Source organism: Nerophis ophidion, linkage group LG16 (assembly GCF_033978795.1).
Source record: "Nerophis ophidion isolate RoL-2023_Sa linkage group LG16, RoL_Noph_v1.0, whole genome shotgun sequence".
NCBI lineage: Eukaryota > Metazoa > Chordata > Actinopteri > Syngnathiformes > Syngnathidae > Nerophis > Nerophis ophidion.
In genome coordinates this window covers 30,074,373-30,093,107 of record NC_084626.1, presented here as the reverse complement: position 1 = coordinate 30,093,107, position 18,735 = coordinate 30,074,373, and the positions used below count along the sequence as shown (strand labels likewise).

General features: G+C 40.9%; 1 protein-coding gene across 3 annotated transcripts in view; it reads left to right on the top strand.

The window, feature by feature from the left end:
• The window catches only part of ndrg3a (ndrg family member 3a), a 117,351-nt gene that overhangs the window by 71,431 nt on the left and 27,185 nt on the right, over positions 1 to 18,735 (top strand). For 2 of the 3 annotated variants that reach the window (XM_061874868.1, XM_061874867.1), the window contains exons 4-7: positions 9,918 to 10,023; positions 12,521 to 12,641; positions 12,863 to 12,925; positions 13,020 to 13,080. In XM_061874868.1, the coding sequence (XP_061730852.1) occupies positions 9,918 to 10,023; positions 12,521 to 12,641; positions 12,863 to 12,925; positions 13,020 to 13,080 (351 nt within the window). Of the gene's footprint in view, positions 1 to 6,827; positions 7,200 to 9,917; positions 10,024 to 12,520; positions 12,642 to 12,862; positions 12,926 to 13,019; positions 13,081 to 18,735 lie in introns of those variants that run through there. The other variant, XM_061874869.1, reaches the window with a different exon arrangement.

Sequence of the window (18,735 nt, the reverse complement as noted above, 5' to 3'; positions counted from 1 at the left end):
CGGAGGCGGATCAGCAGCGCAGAGATGTCCCCAGCCTATACACAGGCAAGCAGTACATGGCTACCGGATCGGACCGGACCCCCTCCACAAGGGAGAGTGGGACATAGAAGAAAAAGAAAAGAAACGGCAGATCAACTGGTAGGTAATCTAATTAGTTACTACGGTAATCTAAGTCACAGCAGCTCAGACGAGGCACAAAGCAGTGTGGGTGGGGAAGTGTTTCCACAGACTGTTTGCAGAGTGTCAGCCTGAAATGCAGGTGTCAGGGGCAGACGCGGAAGGAGATTTTCACAACAAAGTTCTAAGGCTTAATGATACATCAGATTGTAGGTGGGTTTATTTTTACCCTTCGCGTTCATATTTTGCTGTTTTGTTGCATTTTGGTTGCATTTCGCTTGATTGTAAAATATGTCGACGGAGAGTGGGTATGACGTTCATAAATGGACTCCCTTTTTAGACCAGTTGATCTGCCGTTTCTTTTCTTTTTCTTCTATGTCCCACTTTCCCTTGTGGAGGGGGTCCGGTCCGATTCGGTGGCCATGTACTGCTTGCCTGTGTATCGGCTGGGGACATCTCTGCGCTGCTGATCCGCCTCCGCTTGGGATGGTTTCCTGCTGGCTCCGCTGTGAACGGGACTCTCGCTGCTGTGTTGGATCCGCTTTGGACTGGACTCTCGCGACTGTGTTGGATCCATTATGGATTGAACTTTCACAGTATCATGTTAGACCCGCTCGACATCCATTGCTTTCCTCCTCTCCAAGGTTCTCATAGTCATCATTGTCACCGACGTCCCACTGGGTCATTATTGTCACCGATGTCCCACTGGGTGTGAGTTTTCCTTGCCCTTATGTGGGCCTACCGAGGATGTCGTGGTGGTCTGTGCAGCCCTTTGAGACACTAGTGATTTAGGGCTATATAAGTAAACATTGATTGATTGATTGATATGTTGTCAATATTCAGTGTTTTATCGTTCATAGTTAATATTGTAAATCCTACATTCTTTATTTTCATGTACATTCTGGGTATCTCGTTTAGTAAAAAAAAAAGTTAAATTCCATTCCTTTTTCAGGGCTGTCTGTCATAACGTTTTTTAGCATTCTATTTGACATTATTGTGAGGTTTTGTATTAGTGTTCCTAAAAATAGATATAGCGGCCCCCAGACACATTTTCTTCTCTAAATTTGGCCCGACAGTCAAAATAATTGCCCTGGCCTGCAGTATAGGTTGTACTGTGGTACCAATGGATTAAAAACAATACTAAACTGCCTTTAAAAAATACCTGTACTTTTTTTTTTCATTTGCCTGCTGCTGTGCGACGGTGACGTACAAATGTTGAGTGTGTCAAAATGAACACACAAGGCGCATACAGGCAAAAACAGTGTGGAGAGGAAGAATAGCAGAAAAACAGCATTCCCACTGGTTGATAAAGCGGGTGCGTGAGTAGCAATATCAAGGTATCTGGGCTTCAAAACTACCGGAAGCGCCGCACTGCAAACAATGCAAGCGGTGCGAGCACTGCTTTAAATGGGGACTGCACTTTTTGGGGGAATTTTGCCTATCGTTCACATTAATTATGAAAGACATGACGACGGGTGTATTTTTATTTTTTTATATACATTCTAACTCGTAAGTAAAAGTCCGCTTACAACGGAACCAATGGGAGGTCCTCTATTCCGTCCATAAAACCCAATAAAAACACATCTAAAAAGCGCCAACGTTACTCCATTTACATTTCGTGAGTTGAATATTAACCTATCGAGGTATCTGGTATTTTTGAAGGAATTTGGCCTATCGTTCACATTAATTATAAAGGACATGACGACGGGTGTATTTTTATTTTTTTATGTACATTCTAACTTGTAAGTAAAAGTCCGCTTACAACGGAACCAATGGGAGGTCCTCTATTCCGCCCATAAAACCCAATAAAAACACATTTAAAAAGCGACAACGTTACTCCATTTACATTTCGTAAGTTGAATAATAACCAAGTATTAGTGATATTGTTATAAGCGCTAACGCACACAAACTATTCATAGCGGCACCGTGACAGAATCAACAGGTTGGCTGCTTTTTCGTTTCCCTGCTCGTGGAAGTTTATTGTAGATCATCTCACCTTAAAACTCATTTGTATACTCTAGCCTTTAAATAGACCTCCTTTTTAGACCAGTTGATCTGCCGTTTCCTTTCTTTTTCTCCTCTGTCCCCCCCTCCTTTGTGGAGGGGGTCCGGTCCGATGACCATGGATGAAGTACTGGCTGTCCAGAGTCGGGACCCAGGATGGACCGCTCGTCGGGACCCAGGATGGACCGCTCGCCTATGTATCGGTTGGGGACATCTCTTCGATGCTGATCCGACTCCGCTTGGGATGGTTTCCTGTGGACGGGACTCTCGCTGCCGTCTTGGATCCGCTTTGAACTGAACTCTTGCGGCTGTGTCGGAGCCACTATGAATTGAACTTTCTCAGTATCGTGTTACACCCGCTCGACATCCATTGCTTGAGGTCCTCTCCAAGGTTCTAATAGTCGTCATTGTCACTGGCGTCCCACTGGGTGTGAGTTTTCCTTGCCCTTATGTGGGTTTTCCGAGGATGTCGTAGTCGTAGTGGTTTGTACAGTTCTTTGAGACATTTGTGATTTAGGGATATATAAATAAACATTGATTGATTGATTGATTGATCATAAATCATGACACTCACCTGGATAGTAGAAGGATGAGAATGTTATTCGACAACTTGGTGCACTTTGACAGACAATTTAGACCCGGAAATGACAAAAATTACACAAAAAGACGCTTGGTGCCACCCTCCTTTTCGTCGCGAGAATTATGAGTCAATTTTCATCTGAACAAGACTACAACAAAGTTTTAACAGTGGACGGGACTCTCGCTGCTGTCTTGGAGCCACTATGGATTGAACTTTCACAGTATCATGTTGGACCCGCTCGACATCCATTGCTTTCGGTCCCCTAGAGGGGGGGGGTTGCCCACATCTGAGGTCCTCTCCAAGGTTTCTCATAGTCAGCATTGTCGCTGGCGTCCCACTGAATGTGAATTCTCCCTGCCCATTGGGTGTGAGTTTTCCTTGCCCTTTTGTGGGTTCTTCCGAGGATGTTGTAGTCGTAATGATTTGTGCAGTCCTTTGAGACATTTGTGATTTGGGGCTATATAAATAAACATTGATTGATTGATTGATTATCAATCGGCATCCTAATGAGAGATTGTACAGTAACCATGGCTGGGTTTATTATGTTTGGTGGCTCTAATGAAGTATGGAGGGAGTTTTTAAAAAGTGATGTATTTAAAAAATAAGCAAACGTCATATGCTTTTGAAATTAATCTGCCGCATATTCCTAAAATTATCAAAAATACGGAGATATTAAATGTAATTATGAATGTGCCTTTTACTACTTTCTATATATCCTTACAGCATGTTTTGATTGATTGATTGAGACTTTTATTAGTAGATTGCACAGTACAGTACATATTCCGTACATTTGACCACTAAATGGTAACACCCGAATAAGTTTTTCAACTTGTTTAAGTCGGGGTCCACGTTAATCAATTCATGTATATAAAACCTTAATGGAGGTGTTTTTGGTGTTCTTTTAAGGGCTTTATAGGCAGAATAGAGCAACTCCCAATAAGCTCCATTGTAAGTGGACTTTTAATCGCATTTATTTAGTATTTTAACATGCATAAAAAAAGAAAAACGTATGTGTTCTTATCTTACATAAGGATTGTGAATGATAGGCAGACAAAAAGTGCAGTCCCCTTAAACCTACCTTGCCAAAGGTGGCATATAGTATTTCAATCTTTGCTTCAACTTTTGTAAACATGTAAATAACAATCATCCAGACCCGTACAAGGAGTTTAAAGGTAATGTAGTTAACCAGCTCCCCTGTTGTGCGTATGTAGATACATAGACGCGCCACACAGCTGCCTTATTGCCAAATATTAGCGCGGTCCAAACCGCCCATGTAGTGTAAACTAATGCAAGTAAAATAACTGAATATTGTTACAAATTCCTACGATTTGTGTTTTATTTTACACAATGTGTTTTTTACCTGCTATGTGGGGATAGGTTGATTGGCAACACTAAAATTGTCCGTAGTGTGTGAATGCGAGTGTGAATGTTGTCTGTCTATCTGTGTTGGCCCTGCGATGAGGTGGCGACTTGTCCAGGGTGTACACCGCCTTCCGCCCGATTGTAGCTGAGATAGGCACCAGCGCCCCCCCGTGACCCCAAAAGGGAATAAGCGGTAGAAAATGGATGGATGGATGTATTATCTGTTTACTTTTAGCCATAGCATTGTTTTTAGTATTTACTAATGATTGTAGCACAGATCGAAATTGGCAACCATAAATCATGAAGCATTTAATACAATGTCGGTAAAGCTTTCTACTCTATTCTAACCTAGTCTTAGATTACGGCAGACTATATGTAATATATAAAATTGTAAGTAGTTCTTTGAGTGCAATAAGAATCGCCTAGTGTGTTTATGCCTTTTAATTTTTATAAAAATGTTCAAAAATTGTTGTTTGAGTGCAATTACGAACATATGTTAAAGGTATAATATCGTAAGATTTTCTGTTAAAGTGAAGCCAATAATGACATGTGTTTTTGGTCCCCTTGATTTTGAAACGTATCAAAATCAATTTTGGTACCAGTTCCGGAAATATTAGTATCGGGACACCCTTACCACACACACACACACACACACACACACACACACTAAGTAGGACGACACAAGAAGCTAACCGCTAAAGCTTCAATGTTAAGTGGAGGTGATCAATCTAGTTGTCGAGACTATTTATACCTATTATAGTCCATCCATCCATCCATTTCCTACCACCTGTCCCTTTCGGGGTATAGTATCAGAACATAAACTATACTAAAGTGATAAGACCGATAATTTTCTATTTCGTGTTATTATTACAATATAAATGTTTAAGTATTTTTTTGTTTGGTGGTTACTTGTTGTACAACATTTTCGGTTCTATAATCTATTGTCACAGTATCGGATCGGGACTAGAAATCTTATTGGCTCCAAGTCAAAACTGAAAGCACCTCTATGTCACGTGTTTGCAACCCAGCAATAGATTGTGAGCCCGTGTTTGACAAATATTTTTTGAGATGACTCCAGTGGGCAAGAATGCAAACTTGCATGTTTTAAAATCTTGTAGAAAGCTGTAGTTTAAAATTCCTTTATGTTTAATGCCCAGCTGCCCTAAGACTTATGTCCATACGTTGTATTTATTTGTGCCAATAGCACCCTCTGCAGGTCGGTTTGATCCAGTTGAATCAGTGCACAAGCTGCTGTCGCTTCATCAGACCAATGAGAGGCCCACGTTTTCCACAAGACACCCCCCTTCCTCTCCCCTTGCTGGGGGATATGGGTTGCAGAGGGGTGCCTGTCTTGACTAAACACAGGCATCCTTCACAACTACAGTGGGGGGAAAAAGTATTTAGTCAGCCACCGATTGTGCAAGTTCTCCCACTTAAAATGATGACAGAGGTCTGTAATTTTCATCATAAGTACACTTCAACTGTGAGAGACAGAATGGGAAAAAAAATCCAGGAATTCACATTGTAGGAATTATAAAGAATGTATTTGTAAATTATGGTGGAAAATAAGTATTTTGTCAACCATTCAAAGCTCTCACTGATGGAAAGAGGTTTTGGCTCAAAATCTCACGATACATGGCCCCATTCTTTCTTTCCTTAACACGGATCAATCGTCCTGTCCACTTAGCAGAAAAACAGCCCCAAAGCATGATGTTTCCACCCCCATGCTTCACAGTAGGTATGGTGGTCTTGGGATGCAACTCAGTATTCTTCTTCCTCCAAACACGACGAGTTGAGTTTATACCAAAATGGATACATGGATGATACAGCAGAGGATTGGGAGAATGTCATGTGGTCAGATGAAACCAAAATATAACTTTTTGGTATAAACTCAACTCGTCGTGTTTGGAGGAAGAAGAATACTGAGTTGCATCCCAAGAACACCATACCTACTGTGAAGCATGGGGGTGGAAACATCATGCTTTGGGGCTGTTTTTCTGCTAAGTGGACAGGACGATTGATCCGTGTTAAGGAAAGAATGAATGGGGCCATGTATCGTGAGATTTTGAGCCAAAACCTCCTTCCATCAGTGAGAGCTTTGAATGGTTGACCAAATACTTATTTTCCACCATATTTTACAAATAAATTCTTTAAAAATTCCTACAATGTGAATTCCTGGATTATTTTTTTTCACATTCTGTCTCTCACAGTTGCAGTGTACCTATGATGAAAATTACAGACCTCTGTCATCATTTTAAGAGGGAGAACTTGCACAATCGGTGGCTGACTAAATACTTTTTTGCCCCACTGTATGTAGAGGACATAGGAGAGGTAAGAAATCAATATGTATGCGGATCTAATGACTCCATGAAATTGATATTGCCATAGTTAAAAAATAACAGTAGTTGTAAACGTACACAATGTTTAAAGGACGGCATGCCTCGGAAAGTAAATAAGTACATCTGAATGTGACGAGAGCCCATTTGCTGATGCGGCAGCTCGTGCAGGGGGAGTGGTCAAAGTCACTCTCCTCATCTTGTTTCTATCAGCGTCATTGCACGATGTCAGCAGCCTTGCTCTTTTCCTGGACGGACTCTATTGCATCCTTTGCACCCCCATCAACCCCACTCTCTCTCTCATGCCTCCTCCCCTCCTTCCTGTTTTCCCCACGATTGCTCCACCCTCTACCCACCTGACCCTCTGCAATCCAATTAGACGCACTGCTGGCGGAACGTGCGGATGCACGGTGACTACTAAGCACAGTCTGCCTTCTCCCACTCCTCCCGCTGTCTTTTTCCTCGTCTCCTCTCGCTCTCCCTCTCCGTCGATCTGCATCCTCTCCGCCCCTCATCCTCAGCTTCCATTCAGATTCTTTGCCCATCTCTCCTTCACTCCCTCCTTGTGTTTCCCTCTCTCTCTCTCTCTGTCTTGTCGGTCCTGCTCTCGCCTCCCAAACCTCCATCCCTTCTTTTCGTCCAACCTTCTCCTCCTCCTCCTCTCCCTCCTCCTCCTTTCGTAGCTCTTCAAAGCTGCCGAGCTCACGCTCGCACTTAGCATAACACAGCCCTCTCCTGTGTAGGTAACAATGTCAGCTATTTTGGATCTGGACCAGATTGCAAGCTGTGGCAATGGAGTGGTGAGTGACAAATGGATCTTGATACACCTGACTGGTTGCTTGCAGCTAAAGGCTTTGCTTCCGATTGGGGGGTGGGTTAATGTGTGATTTCCCCGTGGATTTAGTTAAAGCAGCTGAGGACCAAGCTGCTGGTAGTCCTGTAGACCTCTTGTCACCACCTTTTTTTTTCTTTTTTTTAGACAGGCAGTAGCTGTTTGGTGTGCATGTCCATACGAGGAGTTGGTTCAGTCTGAAAAAAATGCAAGGACTTTGTTTTCTGCTTGCCGGGGTCATAAATGTTTTGGGTTTACATCCCACATGTTGTTGGTGATATTTCCTGGTGAATGGCTATACGGTTTGCTCTTTTTTCCCCTATTCAGAAGGTCACAACGGAGCAACCACACGCTAAATCTAATATAACAGCTCCTTCCTTCCTCTGCAGAGACCTTGAATTTGATGACACGCATACTGACCCTTTGCTGCAGTTATGAAAAGGTCGAGTCACGAGCGAACAGGGTGATTTATAGAAACCGAGATTATTCCAGTATGTGTGCATGTACGGCCCTGCGTACGCTGAAGCTGCTGACTGCTCACGGTTTCTGCCCTGTAATGCTGCACACAGAGGTGATTGATATCATTCCAGGCAGGGCGGGGTGAACATGGAACGGGGGAGGATTGATAAACAATTGCTGGAAAAACGGGAGAGCATGACATACTGCTCTTTTTTTTTCCCGCTTTCTTTTTTCTTTTTTCTGCTCCTGCACCTTACCCTTATTTCATTCTTTGACTACAGCCGTGTAACCTTCCAGTTGCCCTGAGCAACCTCCTGAATACTTAATGTCCCCTCAAAGCAGCCCCACAAACAGAAAGCCACCATGATTGCAATAGCAAGAATGAAACATGCTGCTATGTCATGTTATATATCTCTTTCTTTTAAGCTGCAGCCCCACCCTGAGTCTGTTTTCCCATCATGCTGCTGCAGTGTGTATTTGTGTTTCAGACAGGAAATGATTTGAGACACATTTCTCAGATCAATACAGCATATGAACCTTACCAGAAGCTAAATTGCTGCTCCTGGTTCCCTGAGCTTCTTCTTGTGTTTTTTTTTCTTGTTTTTTTTTGCAGCACATTTCCGGGAAGGCATGATATATTAAATTGATGTCTCCCTTCCATTTTAGTTAGTCACACCAGACTTCTCTCTCCTCCTGTCTCCGTCAGTCAAACTCTATTTGCCACTTTTTTGCTGGCGGGACGTACTTTACTTGCTGGGCCTTTTCAAAGTGCGCTAAAACCCCTCTTTTCTTGTTTAAGCTAAAAATGACAGTTTCGCAGCATCATAAGTAGACGTTATTTTCCGGGCCCATAACACCCAAAGTTACACCTACATTCCGTTAGCTCAATGAAAGGAGGGAAATGTCGTCATGCTTCTTTCCATTTCTAAAAGACTTGTTATATTTAGTAACTGGAGAGCGTTGCTTCCAGCTGCTGGCATGGAGTCAATGAAGCTCAATCTGTTTTTTTTTCTTGAGCCAGACAACCACACAAAAACAAGGACAACTCAATTAGTCGCTGTCAGTTCAGCGATCACTCATTGCTTTTTGGAATTGCTGCAGCCTCGTCCTTGAGACCTTGAGGAGTAACGTTCATCACCCCAATAAAGGTTGTGACTCGTGTCCATCAAACGAATGCACCCAGGTAGAAAAATTATTACCTGTCAGTGCCTAATCTGATGTCATTATTTACATCCAGGTGGCCTTGACATGACACCAGGCCCGCCCACTGCTTCTTGTACATAGGCACTTCATGCTGACAAAGCACTTTTTTGTCCTCTTGTCGCATTAAGTGAGGCTGTACCTTTCCCAAATCCTAATTTGTGCACATTGTGACACTTCCCACGTAGTGTTTTTTAGTTTACCACTCATGTTTTTGCATCTTCCAATAAATGACATAAATGTCCCCCTTTGGCTTTCCACCCTGTTGTTTTCGCCAAAGCAAGCCGTCCTTGTGCTCGATTCAAAAGAAAGCAATGAATAGAATAGCGAGGCTGGTGTGAGTGCTCTGAATTTTAATCCGTCCCGCTGCAGAGACGCTGCAAAGCATTTTTGTTTTTTGCAGCGTCATACCCTCCCTTTTTTTTTTAAAGACGATATGTTCTTGATGAAAATCAGCCCCTTTTCACTGCTTTGTCTGTCTGAGGGCACTGGAGCAGAAGCACATGCTTTGCATCCTTAAACAGAGACTTTTTAAAGATGCAACTTCTTCGGCCATTACTTTTGGTCCAACGGGACATTTCAATTATTTATCCTTTTTACAGAATACAATCATCCTGTGGTATGAAATATTTATTTTTCCTGAAGGTGAAGTGTCCTTTCTTATGAATCAGCAAATCCAAAGGACATGAATAGTCCTGCTTTGCACTGTTTGCTTCATTTTGTCACAGTTTTAAGACCAAGAATATAATCAGTGTTCTGAACTAAACACACATGTGTATTACTTTACCTCTATTATTAATTATCATAACAGTAATTAAAAAGTGACTTCCTTTACACTCTTCCTTCACGCTTGTTAGCTGTGGCTACAAGATGCTGATAGTGCTATGCCACGTTAGCAGAACGGATCTTAATTATATCAGCGTTATATGAGGCAAAAATGCTATTTCATAGACTTTATGGGATGAAACACAGTTCTTCTCTTCTAAATGCATCCTCTGTCTCTATCTTCTTGTGTTTGTGGCTGCAGGAGCATGACATTGAGACTCCTCATGGCCTTCTTCATGTGACGATGAGAGGCGTTCCCAAGGGCAACAGACCCATCATCCTCACCTATCACGACATTGGTCTCAATCGTGAGTGCTTCGAGCCATAACAAAACATACATGCACAGGGATGTTTCAATCAAGGTTCTATGCTGCCCATTTAACAATATCAACACAATATTTAAACTAGTTACTTATTCTATTGTATTACACACAATTGTTTGAGTAAAACAAAGTCAATAGTACACAATAACTTAACAAAAGCAGAAACCACTATCTACTACTCATTTAAACCTGTTAGTTTTGCCCTCAAAGTTCTCCTGTGTCCAGGGAAGTTACCCTGAATTTGTAAACCTTATAAAAACAACCAAAGGAAAATAAGAATATCGATCTGATCACTGTAGTATCAATCACATACTGTTACTACCCTTAATATGGTCACAGACAATTTATGGATCGATCCATCTGATCCTCCTCTTACATTCCGTATACTGACTCTGACAATGCTGACACACCAACAGTTGTTGTTAGATTATTCTCTCTCTAAAATCGTATTAGTTTACATCAGGGGTCACCAACCAGGTAGCCCTTAAGGACCAGATGAGTAGCCCGCTAGCCTGTTCTAAAAATAGCTCAAATAGCAGCACTTAGCAGTGAGCTGCCTCTATTTTTTAAATTTTATTTATTTACTAGCAATCTGGTCTCGCTTTGCTCAACATTTTTAATTCTAAGAGAGATAAAACTCAAATGGAATTTGAAAATCCAATAAAATATTTGAATGACTTGGTCTTCATTTGTTTAAATAAATTCATATTTTTTTTACTTTGCTTCTTATAACTTTCAGAAAGACAATTTTAGAGAAAAAATACAACCTTAAAAATGATTTTAGGATTTTTAAACACATATACCTTTTTACCTTTTAAATTCCTTCCTTTTCTTTCCTGACAATTTAAATCAATGTTCAAGTAAATTTATTTTTTTCATTGTAAAGAATAATAAATACATTTTAATTAAATTCTTCATTTTAGAATATTTGTGAAATATTTCTTCAAACTTCTCATGATTAAAATTCATAAAAAAATATTCTGGCAAATCTAGAAAATCTGTAGAATCAAATTTTAAATTTTATTTCAAAGTCTTTTGAATTTCTTTTAAAATCTTTGTTCTGGAAAATCTAGAAGAAATAATGATTTGTCTTTGTTAGAAATATAGCTTGGTCCAATTTGTTATATATTCTAACAAAGTGCAGATTGGATTTTAACCTATTTAAAACATGTCATCAAAAATATATATTTATTGTGAGAAATCATTAAGATGATCAGTGTTTCCACAAAGATAAATATCATTAATTATTAATAATAACATAGAGTTAAATGTAAATTAAGCAAATTGGCTATTTCTGGCAATTTATTTAAGTGTGTATCAAACTGGTAGCCCTTCGCATTAATCAGTACCCAAGAAGAAGCTCTTGGTTTCAAAAACATTCTGATTTTACTCACCCATTCATTCTCAAAATAATCTTACTTATCTCATCGTATGGAATAAAACTTACTTCACCAATTATTTATTTGTTGATTCATTTTTATCGTGATTACTTATTACTTAAGGAAGTGAAGTGAAGTGAATTATATTTATATAGCGCTTTTCTCAAGTGACTCAAAGCGCTTTTACATAGTGAAACCCAATATCTAAGTTACATTTAAACCAGTGTGGGTGGCACTGGGAGCAGGTGGGTAAAGTGTCTTGCCCAAGGACACAACGGCAGTAACTAGGATGGCACAAGTGGGAATCGAACCTGCAACCCTCAAGTTGCTGGCACGGCCACTCTACCAACCGAGCTATACCGCCCCGAGTATACATTGTGAATACATTGAGAACAGGAAGTGAACAAAAGTTTCAGCAACTGTTATGTAAAGAAAAGGGGTAGGATTAAATAAGCTCTGCTTCTTCCTACTCGTTTTCGAACATGTTGAAAAGAGAAAATGGAAATCGTGATGTATCATGTTGTATGCCTGCATGTTCGAAATAAACTCAAACTCAAACTCAACTCAAAAGGTTGGTGACCCCTGGTCTACATGTTCATTTCCTATAGCTGCCTACTTTCTCCTGCAAAGTGGTTCCATTTACATTATTGAAATTTACCAAGCACTTATTTGTTGCGGTTGGTTTGATTTATTGATTGATTGAAACTTTTATTAGTATATTGCACAGTACAGTACATATTCCGTACAATTGACCACTAAATGGTAACACCCGAATCAATTTGTTTAAGTCGGGGTCCAAGTTAATCAATTCATGGTAAAAGCTATGTTAGCTTAGTAACATATTTAGCGTTGTCCTCCAGTCATAATGATACTTAAAATAATAACAAATGCATTTTATCTGCCATAATGGAGGTGATTATTTTTATTTTGGGGGAGCGACTCCACACTGTGTATGGAGACACATAATTAGCTGTGAGGCTAAGGGAGAGGATCGTGTTTGTCATCGGCATTAAACGGCCCATTGCATACTTTTTTTCCCGATAAATCGGCACATTCCTAGTTTTAACATTTTGAAACCCTCATGTTTGTTTTGTCCTTTCCAGACAAGTCGTGCTTCAACACCCTGTTCAATTATGAGGACATGCAGGAGATTACGCAGCACTTTGCAGTGGTCCACGTGGATGCTCCAGGCCAGCAGGAGGCTGCACCCCCCTTCCCCAGCGGGTGCGTGCCAGAATTGACATCACCAATATGTCATTGCTGTTCACGGGGCCTGCGCTCCATCCATTAATTTAAACCCTTACGCCAGCTGCCTGTTCATTCGCTAATTGAAGTAGATGCTACTACTCTGTATATTCGTTTATGATGATCTCAACTTTTCCTATTAATTCATACATGAAGAACCAAACCATACTTGTCTGTATTCACATGTCGCCTGTCCATAGCTATCGCTATCCAACTATGGATGAGTTGGCTGAAATGCTACCCTCTGTGATGACTCAGCTCAAGTGAGTGGCCCTCCTGTTGCGTGCTGATCAATAGTAATGTGCATACATTGAGTAACGGTCTCCATTCTTGCTCTAACTGGTGGTTTCCCTGCAGAGTTAACAGCGTCATCGGCATCGGCGTGGGAGCAGGAGCATACGTTCTTTCCCGGTTTGCTGTGAGTCCTCATCTTTACTTGTTTTTTGGTTTTTTTTACATTTTCTATTTACCCACCTACTGTAATCAGGGCTGGTCCAAGGATACACAATATTGTGTTTGTTGCCCCAGTTCGATCTTTAAAGTCTAACACGCTAGGGCCTATTTGACGGCAACCTAGTGAGTATAATAATACAGTCAGCCCTCGACACATCACACTTTGAAATTTGCAAAGGTACAAAGGTGGGTGTTATTTCATGTCTAGAGGGCTTTCTTAATGTTGAAAAACATATTTAGGTTTTTATACTCTAGCTATGAAATTATTGAATTTATGAGTGCATGCTTGAAAGACCTAACCAACAAAAATGCAGTTCAAGTTTATTTATAATTAGATTTTCATACATAATTTGAAATGTCTATATTACCGGACAGCTGATATAGTCGGCAGATAAATGCTTCAAAATGTAATATGGGAAATTATCGGTATCGGTTTCAAAAAGTAAAATGTATGACTTTTTAAAACGTTGCTGTACGGAGTGGTACACGGACGCAAGGAGAAATACAGAGCGCCAATAAACCGTAAAGGGGAACATTATCACAATTTCAAAAGGGTGAAAAACAATAAAAATCAGTTCCCAGTGGCTTGTTGTATTTTTTGAAGTTTTTTTCAAAATTTTACCGGTCCCGGAATATCCCTAAATAAAGCTTTAAAGTGCCTTATTTTCGCTATCTTCGAAACCACTATCCATTTCCCTGTGACGTCATATAGGGCTGCCAATACCATCAACATGGCGGTTACCACAGCAAGATGTAGCGACATTAGCTCGGATTCAGACTCGGATTTCAGCGGCTTAAGCGATTCAAAAGATTACGCATGTATTGAATCAGATGGTCGGAGTATGGCTGCAGATAGCGAAAACGAAATTGAAGAAGAAATTGAAGCTATTGAGTGAATAGCTATTGGCGCTATTTGGCCATAGCGTGGGTGTACGTAATGAAGTGGCCCATAGGATGGCTGCCTTATTAGCATCGCCGGTAAAATGTGCGGACCAAACGATCAGGACTTTCGCATCTTATGACACTGGAGCAACTTAAATCCGTCGATTGGTAAGTGTTTGTTTCGCATTAAATGTGGGTATCTAGTTTCAAATGTACATACCTAAATAGCATGTTAGCATCGATTAGCGTAGCATGTTAGCATCGATTAGCTGGCAGTCATGCCGTGACCAAATATGTCTGATTAGCACATAAGTCAACAACATCAACAAAACTCACCTTTGTGATTTTGTTGACTTAATCGTTGCAAATGCATCTACAGGTTATCCATACATCTCTGTGCCATGTCTGTCTTAGCATCGCCGGTCAAATGTGAAGACACTGGTACATTCAATGGGGGTCTGGTGGCAGATTTCTTGCCAGTGGTGCAACTTGAATCCCTCCCTGTTAGTGTTGTTACACCCCTGACAACACACCGACGAGGCATGATGTCTCCAAGGTTCCAAAAAATAGTCGAAAAAACGGAAAATACCAGAGCTGAGACCCGGTGTTTGTAATGTGAAAATGAATATGGTGGGTGTGTTACCTCGGTGACGTCACGTTCTGACGTCATCGCTAAAAGACCGATAAACAGAAAGGCATTTAATTTGCCAAACTTCACCCATTTAGAGTTCGGAAATCGGTTAAAAAAATACATGGTCTTTTTTCTGCAACATCAAGGTATATATTGACGCTTGCATAGGTTTGGTGATAATGTTCCCCTTTAAAGGCACTGCCTGTGCATGCCGGCCCAATCACATAATATCTATGGCTTTTCACACACACAAATGAATTCAAGGCCGTATAAACAAATAAATAAATAAATGATAAATGGGTTGTACTTGTATAGCGCTTTTCTACCTTCAAGGTACTCTAAGCGCTTTGACACTACTTCCACATTTACCCATTCACACACACATTCACACACTGATGGAGGGAGCTGCCATGCAAGGCGCTAACCAGCACCCATCAGGAGCAAGGGTGAAGTGTCTTGCTCAAGGACACAACGGACGTGACGAGGTTGGTACTAGGTGGGGATTGAACCAGGGACCCTCGGGTTGCGCCCGGCCACTCTTCCACTGTGCCACGGCGTCACTAAACACGCCGTCCTAGTGTTAAACAACTTTAACACTGTTACAAATATGAGCCACACTGTGAACCCACACCAAAGAAGAATGACAAACACATTTCGGTAGAACATCCGCACCGTAACACAATATAAACACAACAGAACAAATACTCAGAACCTCTTTCAGCAGTAACTCTTCCTGGATGCTACAATATACACCCCCGCTAACCCCCAAAATGCAACCCTGCCCACCTCAACATTCTTATGCTCTCTCAGGGAGAGCATGTCCCAAATGTCAAGCTGCTGTTTTAAGGCATGTTAAAAAAAATAATGTACTTTGTGACTTCAATAATAAATATGGCAGTGCCATGTTGGCATGTTTTTCCATAGCTTCAGTTGATTTATTTTGGAAAACTTTGTTACATTGTTTAATGCATCCAGCGGGGCATCACAACAAAATAAAGCATAATAATGTGTTAATTCCACAACTGTATATTAAGGTATCGGTTGATATCGGAATCGTTTTTTAAGAGTTGGACTATATCGGATATCGGCAAAAAAGCCCTTATCGGACATCTCTAGACATAATGTATTAATATTTTACAAGTTATGTAAAGATTTTTAATTACAATAATAACCAAATGTGACAAATAAACAAGGACTACATTGATAACCAACTGTACAATTCAGTTGAATCCAAAGTGTTAAATAGTCATGTATGTATAGTTTCGATAACGTCCAAAGTTTATTTGAGAAGGTAAAAAAATAGGTTGATGGTGTTCGAGGAATATTTTCCACCTTTGTAGAATGTTCAGATATGTCTTATCTTCATGTTGGGGGAACACTCTGTTCTTTTCAAGGCCTAATAGAATGAAACCACTCTGTTTGTTTCTTTACTCATACACACACACACATAGCTTTCTTCCTAGTTTTGATAATGATAAGAGGTGCCAGGTATGTGATGTAGCAAAAGTATTTGTGTGTGTCAAAAATACACTAAGGATAACTTTCAGTTTAGTTGTACTGAAGCGGTAGCAGAATGTACAAAAGCGCACAAGCAGTGGGACCATCTTGGGACAAGGCTTTGTGGAGCTCGGTCTTCTCTGTCCAGCGCTAGTATTGTACTTGTATTTGTACTTACTCTATTTATAGATTCAATTGTTAAACAGACATTTTAGTTTCCATCCATCCATCCATCCATCATCTTCCGCTTATCCGAGGTCGGGTCGCGGGGGCAGCAGCCTAAGCAGGGAAGCCCAGACTTCCCTATCTCCAGCCACTTCGTCTAGCTCTTCCCGGGGGATCCCGAGGCGTTCCCAGGCCAGCCGGGAGACATAGTCTTCCCAACGTGTCCTGGGTCTTCCCCGTGGCCTCCTACCAGCTGGACGTGCCCTAAACACATCCCTAGGGAGGCGTTCGGGTGGCATCCTGACCAGATGCCCGAACCACCTCATCTGGCTCCTCTCGATGTGGAGGAGCAGCGGCTTTACGTTGAGCTCCTCCCGGATGGCAGAGCTTCTCACCCTATCTCTAAGGGAGAGCCCCGCCACCCGGCGGAGGAAACTCATTTCGGCCGCTTGTACCCGTGATCTTATCCTTTCGGTCATGACCCAAAGCTCATGACCATAGGTGAGGATGGGAACGTAGATCGACCGGTAAATTGAGAGCTTTGCCTTCCGGCTCAGCTCCTTCTTCACCACAACGGATCGATACAACGTCCGCATTACTGAAGACGCCGCACCGATCCGCCTGTCGATCTCACGATCCACTCTTCCCCCACTCGTGAACAAGACTCCTAGGTACTTGAACTCCTCCACTTGGGGCAGGGTCTCCTCCCCAACCCGGAGATGGCACTCCACCCTTTTCCGGGCGAGAACCATGGACTCGGACTTGGAGGTGCTGATTCTCATTCCGGTCGCTTCACACTCGGCTGCGAACCGATCCAGTGAGAGCTGAAGATCCCGGCCAGATGAAGCCATCAGGACTACATCATCTGCAAAAAGCAGAGACCTAAGTTTCCTCGCTTTATTAAGTCGTTAGAACAAACGAACCTGGGAGGACTTTGCCCTTTTAAAAAGGAAAGCCTGAACAATAGGTCCAACGAGGTAAGAAAAGTGTTCAATCGCAGTAAAGCCAATTAAAACCTGCTATGCCACTTTGGCATTAATTAAAATTGTAAACAAAACAGAAACGGGCAAAAAGTATGAAAACAATTATTTTTTTAGAAACTATGTCTTAAAGAAAAAGGTTAGGCTACAACAGGGGTCGGGAACCTTTTTGACTGAGAGAGCCATGAAAGCCAAACATTTGAAAATGTATTTCCGTGAGAGCCATATAGTATTTTTTAACACTGAATACAACTAAATGCGTGCATTTTTGAGTAAGACCAACATTTTTAGAGTATAATAATTCTCTTGTTCTTTTAAATAACATTGTTATTCTAAAGTTAACCAATAATAAATATAATACTTCTTACCATTAATGCGACATTTTGGACAGATGCAATAATCAGGTGGTTGGATTAAAATGCATGAGAATGTTTTATAATTTGAACTTTATTTTTAACACTGTGATTACCAGCAGAATTATTCATTACTTATCGTGTTAAGCAATGTCAGCTAAGATTTATCCGAGAGCCAGATGCAGTCATCAAAAGAGCCGCATCTGGCTCTAGAGCCATAGGTTCCCTACCCCTCGGCTACAATACAAACTAAAAAAGTGCAGTTGTTTTAGAATTATGGCTATAAATCTCTCTCGATGACGACATTTGAAGCAATGCTAAATTAGTAATTAGCTCTGAAGGCTTTTGAATGGAGCAGGCTGCGATGCTGCTAAACCGAACTGGACTTCCTACAAAGGACATGATGACCCGCCACTGAAAGAGAAGTTTAGCAAAGACTGAGTATAATTTTGTCCATGAGTAAATTCAGTCCACCAAAGTAGAACAAACAAACAGTTACGATCCGCTACTGAAGTGACCATGATCATGTGGCCCCCACTTGTTGTTGTGGCCCTAAACAACTGCATAGAGTATTTATGCCAGTGGCCGGCCTACATACTGATATACTAAAGGCTGTAAGTGTTGTACATGCATACAAATTGTCTGTGAGGTTATATTTCTCCTCTTTTGTTGAGAAGAATTACTGCACATTCTTGGGTAGTAGGTTATAGTTTGCTTTTTACCTAATTTTAGCTTTTTACAAACGTACCAACTTATTACATTTCAATATTTTGGATTTAATAAACAAAGGTTTTGTATCTTCTCGATGGCCAACATTATAACTGACCTTTTTTGTAACACAATTTGTGAATGTAGTGTGCTTTTGTAATTATTTCCCATGTTTCTACACAATAACTTGTAACTGGTAACACTAGTGAGTAGTAAATAATGTGAAGTGATTTTTGTTCAAGAACTTTTTTACTTTATTCATTCTAGACATATTTCTTGCCACATTATGTTGTGTGTTTTTATGAGATTTCCAGTTCATTTCATTACACGCAAAAATGTGATTTCTGTTACCTTTTTTAATGTCTTCTTCGTCTTTTTGTATTTGTGTTTGACTTTCTCTCGTG